This window comes from Anguilla anguilla, chromosome 9 (genome assembly GCF_013347855.1).
Source record: "Anguilla anguilla isolate fAngAng1 chromosome 9, fAngAng1.pri, whole genome shotgun sequence".
NCBI classification, from domain to species: domain Eukaryota; kingdom Metazoa; phylum Chordata; class Actinopteri; order Anguilliformes; family Anguillidae; genus Anguilla; species Anguilla anguilla.
The window spans coordinates 32,306,805-32,316,804 of record NC_049209.1 but is presented as its reverse complement, the minus strand read 5'-3'; the positions used below and the strand labels follow the sequence as shown (position 1 = coordinate 32,316,804).

The window sequence follows — 10,000 nt, the reverse complement described above, 5'->3', positions numbered from 1 at the left end:
TTTTATTTATTTTATTGATTTATAAATTATTCTGTTTTGAATGAATACACCTTTCCAATCCATGGAAGGGATTAAGCTACATTAGAAGCTATAGCATTACGAGTATCGGACTAAAACAAAGTTGTCCTATTCTCCCAATACTTGAGACAGAAAACTGCATTATGGAGTCTGTAATATGTCCTACCTTAAAACAACAACTCAAATTAATGGTACAGTGAATATAAAATAATTCAGGATGTGATAGTTTTTTTTATTTTTATGATTGTTCCTTTCAGTATTTGTTTAAGCTGAACAGAATCATTCATTTAAATGGCCGTGTTCTGCAATGCATGCCTAATGCCCTTTGTATTTCCCCATTATGCAAGATAATAGGATGAGTCAAAAAAATGAAGAATAAAAGTCTTCAGAATGTGGTAATTCACTCAGTTCTGTGCTGGGGGGGAAGGTTTAATCTGGAGCGCTTTGGTATGAGTTGCTATGCGGCATAAGTAATGTATTGGGACGAAGATAATAATGGTGATCCAGACGAATAGGTCGTGCTGCAAATTGCAGCGACTGCGTTAGAGGAGGGTAATCTGTAAAATCTGACTCCTGTGAAGGCTGTAATTGGACATTATTAGTCTTGCGACGACAAGATAGTCAACAGAATCGGAAATATGTGCGTTGGGCAGTGGACCTCTCGTTTTACTGGAGGACTATTAATATTGACGTGAAGAGTCGTTTCTCATCTTTATGGCGACCTTTTCCTGAATGTTGTCATTCCGATACGGCTGCAGACGTGGTGATCGATATCTACATTGCAGTGGTTGTATGCATCCTCTTAAAACAGTGAGATGGTGGATGCTACCCGGGTGTTGTCTGATTATGCTGTATGCATATGTGTGTGTGTGTGTGTGTGTGTGTGTGTGTGTGTGTGCGTGTGTGTGTGAGTGTGTGTGTGTGTGTACTTGTGTGTGTATGTGTTTGTCTGTTTTGTATGTGACTGTGTGTATGTGTGTGAGGTCCAAGTCTGTCTGTTCTGCCCATATGCATGTGTGTGTATGTGTGTCTGTGTGTGTGCGTGTGCTTGCACATGTGTACATGAATGTCCATTTGTTCTTCTGATGTGTATCCTGAGGCCTGTGTGTGTGTGTGTGTGTGTGTGTGTTGCAGATCCAGACTGGCTGATTTCCAGTATAACTGCCACCCGTCCCCCCTGTCTGCGTCTGGCTGCCTGAGGGAGAATGGAGCTGCCTGTCTGAAGGCCTACGCTGGCCTCATTGGTGAGGCACAGAGTGGGGGCGGGGCTGAGTGGAGGGAGGCGGGGCTAAGATGAGGGGCGGGTCACCTGGGTCTGCAGGTGAAGAAAAGGGGCAAACAGGACAGAGGGATGAAACAGAGGACATAAGGGGCTGAGGAAGGCCAAGGTGAAGAGAGAGACAGCGAGAGAGAGAGAGAGGAAGTGCCATACTTATACAAATATTGACCAGTAATAACTTTTAATATGTTTGTAATACTCATTATCATGATTTTACACGTTGCATATATGGTTTCCATATTCCTGTATGTTCTGCGTGTTGCTTTGGCAGTATGACTGTAGCTGTCCTGCCAATTAAGCAAACTGAAATTGAAATTGAAAGAGAGAGAGACATTGGAGACAGAGCTACAGTACCTCACAACATGTGGAACTTACCAGGACCATAGGCAGAATTTCTACCCAAAATTCATAAAAATGTGCCCAGAATTTGAAACTTTAAATTATCACCAAAAGCTTCCCTATTTATTACGGGAACACAGAAAATGTATTGGACTAGCCGCAAACTACGTAACAGCTTGCCATAAACAGAGAGAAAACCAGTGAGTATGTTAGGATAGGCCTATATTTGTCTGTACACCGTTTGTCTAGATTTATGTTTCTGGGCAATATTAGAAATATCTTGTCATGCCAATAAAGCATTTTGAATTTGAGAGAGGGTGAGAGCATTGGATAGGGAGAGAGAAAGAGAGACACAGAGCTCAGGTTCCTCCCCCTCCTCACAGGCACCATCATGACTCCGAACTATGTGAGCAACAGCAGTGTGGAGGTGTCTCAGTGGTGCAGCTGCGAGGGCAGTGGGAACCAGTGGAGGGACTGTCTGCGCATCCTGGAGGCCTTCAGCAGCAACGGCTGCCTGCGTGAGTCAGACCTGCGCTCACACAGGCGCATGCATAGCCGCACACTGACGTTTACGCATGCACATGCATGTCCGCTCACTGATGCCCCCGCAGGCGCATCCATATATGCACACTGACACTCATGCAGGCGCATGCATATTTGCACACTGACGCTCAAGCATGCACATGCATATGTGCACACTGACGCTCACGCATGCACGTGCATATCTGTACACTGACGCTCACGCAGGCACATGCATGTCCGCACACTGACGCTCAAGCATGCATATCCGCACACTGACGCTCACGTATGCACATGCATATCTGTACATTGACGCTCACGCATGCATATCTGTACACTGATGCTCATGCATGCACATGCATATCCACACACTGATGCAAATGCATGTACATGCATATCTGTACGCTGACGCTCAGGCATGCACATGGCTCAGGAGGTAAGAGGGGTTGTCTGGCAGTCGGAGGGTTGCCGGTTTGATCCCCCACCCTGGGCGTGTCAAAGTGTCCCTGAGCAAGACACCTAACCCCTAATCGCTCCCAACGAGCTGATTGGTACCTTGCATGGCAGCCTTTCACCGTTGGTGTGTGAGTGTGTGTGTGAATGGGTGAATGAGAGGCATCAATTGTAAAGTGCTATATAAATGCAGTCCATTTACCATTTACATGCATATCCGCACATTAACGCTCACGCATGCATGTCCATAGGCATGCTCAAACAGGGACTCATGCATGCACAGACATCATTGTCTTTAACAACAAAGGACGTCACATTTTTAAAAATGTCAGGCATGTCTTAGGTCTTGTGACTGTTTAGCGTGTAATTACTCTGTGCATATCCACACACACCCACACACACTAGGGCCCCCAGAGTTCAGCATTTGTGTGGTAATGAGCACGAACATGACTAATTATACCGGTAGGTTATAAATATCACTGTTTATCAGTAGAAAACAATACAATGACACTGTGATGAGCGTGGCAGTGTCAGCGTTATTAGGTGTTCCAAACTGGGGAGAAAATGAAGAGAAAAGATTTAGAAGGTGAAATTTTACCTGCACAACATCTGTGATTTTTTGCATTGGGGGAAAGATCTCACACGCGTCTATGTCCCTCCCCTACACAGGGAACGCCATCAGCGCATTTGGGAGCTTGTCCCTTCGCCCCGAGGAGAACACCCCACCCGCATCGCCGCGCCCCTCCCCCAAAATCCAGCAGGGCGACCCGGACGACAACGTTCTGCCTGACCTGAGCACTGTGAGCACGCCCTCTCCCACTCTAAACAGAGCACACTGAACACAGAATCACTGAACACGGAGTCACACACCACTGACCTGGACCAGTGCCTCAAACCGGGGCTCCTGATCTCAGCCCTGAGGGACCCATAGTTCGGTTGCACTTAAACCTCCATTAATCAGTGAGGTAATTAGCAGCGATTGGCCACCGATCTTTAGTTTAATGTGCTAATCACAGCCCGTTGACCAAAAACATCTGCACCCTTGTCTTCCTTTCCGTGATTAATTAATTAATTGGAATACAAAATGGTCTTAATTAAGCAGAAAGACAATCTGTGTTTTAAAGATTGGTCGAAGAGGTGCAAGGGTTTGAAAATTATTTGAAGAAACACCATTATTTTTTTTGTCTTTTTACACGTCTCCAAGAGCACTCAGAAAGCGTAAATCAGAGAGTTGTCAGATGGCGTCAAACCCAGAGCAGAATTCAGCTCACAGCTCAATCGAATCTCATTATTTGAGCTCCGCTGAACGAAAAGCAGCTGAGAGCCCAAGAGTGCACTAGCGCTGGATGGACTTCTTATCTGACACTGCTGATCTCAGATTCCACCCCACATTTGAGGAGATTCCACAGGCTAGTGTGAGATTACACAAATTCCTCTAAATGTCATGTCTTTACCTCCTTTACACACACACACACACACTCTCATTCTCTCTCTCTCTCTCTCTCCCATTCTCTCTCTCTCTCTCTCTGTCTCTTTTCTCTATCTATTCTCTCTTTTCTGCCTGTGGTTAGTTTTTTTGATAGTTTTTCTCTTTAAGTTGATTGTCTATTATTTTTATTTTGAAGTACAGTAATTTCTGTGGTTGAACGATGTCCCAATAAAAGGGTTTTTAAATCTCAGAAATCTCTCTCTCTCTCTCTCTCTCTCCTTCCCCCTCTCTCTCTCTCTCTCTCTCTCTCTCTCTCTCTCTCCCTCTCTCTCTCTCTCTCTCTCTCTCTCTCTCTCTCTCTCTCTCTCTCTCTCTCTCTCAGCTTTCCTGGTTTTGTTGTGTTGATTAAATGGGTGACGACTGCTCAATAAAATTCTTTCCAAAATTCAAATTCTCTCTCCCCTGCTCTCTCTCATTTTAAGTGAGAGATGTTTGCAGTAGGCAGTGTATCAGTCAGCTGGTGTTAATATTCATGTATTTATACCCATCTGTCTCCCTCTTTCTGTAAATCTCCACGTCATTCATTCACTCCTTCGTTATGCCTCCATCTCTCGCCCACACCCTTATCCCTCTTTCATTTTTTACATCTGTTTTCCTCTCCACCTCTCTGCCATAGCTTATCTCTTTTCACTCATGTTGTTGATGCCTGTTGATATCTCTGCTCAAACTGTCCTAACCTCTTTTCTTTCTATCTAATATCTCTTCCTTTTTATCTGCAAACCATCCACTCTAGAAACAGTAGTCACTCACTCACTCATGCAGTCAATCTCTCACTCACTTATGCATTCACTCACTCACTCACTTGCTCACACAGTCACTCACTCACTCACTCACTCGCTGTCACTGTCTGTCTTTCCCACACCAAAACCCTTACGCTCTCACCCACTTGCTCATACACTCACACTCAGACCCAGTCACACACCCTCACATCTCACTCATTCACTCAGCGAGCAGCTCCCGTAAAGTATCAACAGTTCCACCGTTTTACCACTAGATGGCCAGTGAAGAAGTTACTCATGAGATCTGACGTGAAGCAAAGAGGCTGTTTTTTGCTCTTGGTGCTCTCCTAGGTGGAAGACCCTGAGGAGGAAGAAGACGGAAGGGAGTTCAACGTCATCCCGAACTACTCCGAGAAAGAGTCCAACCTGCGGTCTGGAGTCCGGGCGGGCTGTGAGGGGATGCCAGCCCCCCCCAGATCTCTGCTCGTCCCGCTACTGCTCACCGTCCCACTGAGCTGGGGGTGAGGGGGGAGGAGAGGTCCCTGCACAACCCAACACCCCCCCCCCCCCAAAATATAAACCTACTCACTCACATAATCACTAACTTGCACATTCAAACAGATACAACAGGAGTGGAGAGATGGAGATGGAGAGATGGAGAAGACAGAGAGGAAGGAGTAGCGAAAGATTAAAGAAGAGGAACAAGATGGCTTCTCTCCTCCTGTTTTCTGTTTTTGTTTAAGAAGTTTTTGTAAATAATCATAGGTGAACGCACCCACCCACCTTCTACTCTCATAAGTAAGGCTGTGGAATAATAATCTTACTAGGCCAAAAAAGTGGCACATGAATGAGCTAATTGGTGGATGCATAGCTAAGCAGCACCTGGGTAAATCAGTGTGACAGAACCCCCCAATTCTCTAAGCCAGCAAACCTGGCGATGGAAATGATCAAATGGTAATGCACCCCAATAGTTGTGGTAAGAAGGTCCAGGGTCCAGAGTATACCCCAAGATTTGATGTACGGTTGACCAAACCGCATGTGAATAGCCCTCACTGTTATGAGAAGAGAAAGGGAGAGATTATCTGCCCTCTCTTTCTTTCTTCTCCTCTTTTGATCTGGCTTCCACAGCGCTTCCTGCCTGTTCTTTCTTTTCCCTCCGCCGCTACCATAATCCCTCTGTTCCTCTCGCTCTCTGTAAATCTCTGAAGATGCGTCCCGCGGCCTTGAGTTTCTGTGGTTTTTTACTGTGCCCTGCTTCAGTCGGGAGGGGGGGGGGGTTTAAGGGGGATCACGGCGCGTTTCCTGCTCGGTTCGCATGAAGGCTGCTCAGCCCCGCCACTTTTAGACCGTTTTGAAATTTTTCAAACTTTTATTATTTTATTATTTCCCATTTTTTTCTTCTCCACAAAGTTTCAGTGCCCAGAATCATAAATTATCTCTGCCTTATCGCTGCTGGGTCCTCTGTAAAATCTCGAGGGTTCGCAGGATTATTTTCGCTCTACAGTCCACCTGCCGCAGAGTGTACAGTACACTTACTTTGCAAGGGGAGTACATAGCCATTTTGGGCACCGGTGCCTAGAATGCGATACCCTGCCGACCAAATCCTCCCTCCCTGGAAAACAATGTTGCCAATTATGCGACAGTGACACCAGACCATTGGCACTCACATAGCTACTGGTTAAGACCGGGGAGGGGCATCTCAGCACTAAGAACAAGTGTCCCAGGTGGATTATCCGTAACTTTAGCACCAAAAGTGTGCTCCTTGTTTTATTTTTAGTTTTTTCTCCCAGGAGGCAAGTATAGTTTTCTTTGTTTATTTTCCACCTGAAATGACATTTTTTGTTTGTCTTCTCCTTCCCTGCTGAACTCACAACATTTTATGCAGGTAGGGAGAAGCAGCTTGACTTCCTGAAATATGACAGTTGGAGGTTAAGGAGAAACCGCAACGCGTAGGGAGGTTTTATTAGCACTACCCCCCTTCCCCACCCCCCCACCCCACACACACACACACACACACACACACACACACTTAAAACACGCGCACGGCAGCACGGTCTCCGCCGTCTTCATCTTTCCGCCCCCGTTTCCGCCTCCGGCCCCCCGCCCCGCCCCGACTCCGCCACCATCGCCCTGACGATAGGCCATTAACCGTCAGATATGGCTGTATTCCCCTTTGTCTGGCCCGCTCTTCAATTTTCTACCTGCCGCGAGTCTGAGAATTTAACCACGGGCACAAATAACGAAACAGATCTCCAATAATAACAGCCACGAAAAAACAACATGAGTAATAAAAACAAGAAATGGAATTGCTTAGCTAGGTAGGCGTGGGAGGGGCCCGGGGTTTGACTACAGATTGAGGGAGGGAGGGGGTGGGGTGGGGGTTTTTGGGTGGCGGGAGGAGAGGGGGGTGGTAGGAGAAGAGGGAAGAGCCAATTTTCTACTGTCTGCGGTTGATGTTGTTTTGCCTGGTGGTGTTGCTGTAGTTTCAGCGACACTGTGCACCAAGGCATGAAGGGTTTCGCTTTTTTTTTCTCCTCTACGTTTTTGAGAGAGACAAGGAGGGAGAGAGAGAAATAGAGAGAATGGGAAAGAGGGAAAGACAGCGCTTCTAGCACAAACAGGGCACAGGCAACATGCTGTCCTTTTTTCTGACTTTTCTTAATTTTTTTGCTGATGCAAATTCTTTTCTTATTTTTTTTTCCTATGTAATTTTCTTTTTTTCCCTTTTTTCTTCTTTTTTCTGTGGAACTTAAATGAACTTCCATCTCGAGGGGATGGAGTTAAGAGAAGGAGAGAGAAAGATGCTCAGATCTGGATTTATGAAATAGATTCACTGTGTCTCCCCATCTCCCCCTTGCCCCCTCTCTTTTTTCTCTTTTTTTCTTTCTCTCTCGCTCTCTTTCAGTAACCATAATAATGAGGGATACTGGTGAGTCTTTCACCCTGTCTATCCCTTTCTCAATCGAGGGAACCAGCTCTTCATACAGGGTCGGTTTTTTAAAGCATTTTTAAAAAGAAGCAAAAATTTATGCCAACTAGCTGTCCTTGAGTGCACCCAAGTCTTGCTGGTAGAGGTCAGTACACTTATTTCGTTCAGAGAAGCTAATCCAAGGGTTAATTAAGAAACCAGAAGGCAGGGTTATAGATTTATGCCTCTGTCCAATGGGCACACCTATGTTTATGAGCGCTGACATTATTATTATTTTAATTGTTCTCGTTCGTCATCTGGTGACATCCCTCTCTGTGCCTGGACTATGCAAGTGCAGGACAACGATGCAAAGGACAGGAACGGGGGGAGGGGGGCGGGGGGGGGGGGGGTGATTTATTCTCGTTTTAAAAAAGAATAATTAGCGAATGTGCCAGGCGTTCGACGGTTCCGCTACTGCGGAGAGAAGAGCGGGTGGGTGAGGCGCAGCCATATTTCAAATGTTTGCTCGTGTAGCTATGTGACCGTGCTTCTCCAGACACCTGTTTTATTGAGCTCTTCATGACTTTCCGTGGTTCGGCTTTGTTCACATCTTTGGCGTGAGGACGTGACCCTCAACCTCTTGCATTTTGTGTAAAAAAAAAAATACAAATAAAAAAAGATAGAGAGAGAAGAGAGGTAGAGATTTACAGAGGGAAAAGGCGAGAGAGGGGTGTAGAATATTAGAGATATGCAGGAGGAGAAAGTGAGACGGAGAGACAGAAGGCGAAGGAGAGGGTGTGAGATCCCATCCCATAAGGCCCGGGGCAGGGTTAGTGTTAGTGTCAGACCCCACTCAGACACATTCTTCCTCTGTGGTGCTATGACTCACGGTTCAGTTCCGCCCGCAGAAGGGTTCCGTGGTTCCGGAAGGCGCGGCTCCTCCACAGCACTTTAATGTCCAGACCCCGGCGGCCTTCCTGTGTCCCCGCAGGCGCGCTTCACAGGCTCAAACGCAGCTTTCAAACGCAGCTTTCAAACGCAGCTTTCAGACGCATTTCTGTTGCTAATGAAATTGTTTGACGCCCTAATGTTTTATGTAAAAAAAAAAGAAGAAGAAGAAAAACACTGTAAATTCCATTACATATTTAAAGCTATTTTTTTATTTTGTCTATACATGAAATTCTAATTGAAGAAAAAATAAAATGTATACTAAAGTGGTGGTAGCAAAAAAAAAAAGAAAAAAAGCTTCATGTTGTTGTCTGTTGTAATAACAATAATCACGGTCAGTCCGTGACCTGTCAGTCACAGTGGTAGTTTTTCCCCTTTTTCCCCTCTCGCAATTTGTCCCCTTGCCCATCTTTCAAGAATCTGGCCATGTCCTTGTCTGCCCATCTGTTTCCATGGAAACAAAGCTACCCATCATTTGACTTGCTACTCAAAAATGATTGGACTTATACTTCGATGGTGTTTTACTCAACACAGTCAATAGCTAATAATGCGCATTTGCTATTCACACCAATACTGACAATGAAATTACCGTATTGATGAGTATTTAGAAATGGTATAAAGTAAATGTCTCTTTCAAGAATTAAATGACTGCACAAAAGTAAACAAACAGTGAAATGATAAATACTTCTCTTTTTCATTTGTGCTGGAGTGGATTCGGTAAAACTTGATGCATTTGTGAGTTTTGGTTGGGGGACACAAGCCCATCTGGAGGATATTAAGTTCCTGATATTCAGGACAGAAGTCTATTATCAAAAAAAACAACAAAAAAAAAGAACAAGTGACAGCCATAGTGAATATTAAAATTCAGGGCATCACATTGTTGTCAGAGTGTTTACAGGATTCAGTCTGAGTTTAAAACAAAAATATATCCTGTCACGCACATTGCATACCCTTCTCAGCATGTTTTTTTTTCATGTACACTGTGACTTTGGATGGAAACATATTGGAAAAAAATAAACTGAAAAGCAAATGAAATTGTTTCTGTCTTATGATAATCAAAGCTATTTTGGGCGTGTGACTGAAGGGGGGCTGCCACAGAAGGCTTGTGCTGGTTAACCGCGGTGACTGAGCCTCTCCGCTTCCCGGTGAGAGAAACACCAGAGTGGCCGCCTTCAAAAATCCAGCCGTGCCAGGGGGGAGCTGGGAGAGAAGCCATAGAGTTATCATCCTCAGCGCATACGAAGAACTATCACCCTTTCCTATTAACACCCAAAACTCCATGTGTGGGTGAGAGGAACCCCACCCCACCCCCTACTAAAGACCGACTG

General features: G+C 45.4%; 1 protein-coding gene across 1 annotated transcript in view; it reads left to right on the top strand.

Annotated features, from left to right (window-relative positions):
* LOC118234929 (GDNF family receptor alpha-4-like) overlaps nt 1–5,405 on the top strand; it is a 23,383-nt gene extending 17,978 nt beyond the window's left edge. The window contains exons 5-8 of the mRNA XM_035431809.1: nt 1,153–1,262; nt 2,020–2,154; nt 3,278–3,408; nt 5,168–5,405. Coding sequence (XP_035287700.1) covers nt 1,153–1,262; nt 2,020–2,154; nt 3,278–3,408; nt 5,168–5,341 — 550 coding nt within the window. The 3' untranslated portion in view covers nt 5,342–5,405. The remainder of the gene's footprint in view (nt 1–1,152; nt 1,263–2,019; nt 2,155–3,277; nt 3,409–5,167) is intronic.
* Nucleotides 5,406–10,000: the final 4,595 nt, after the last annotated feature.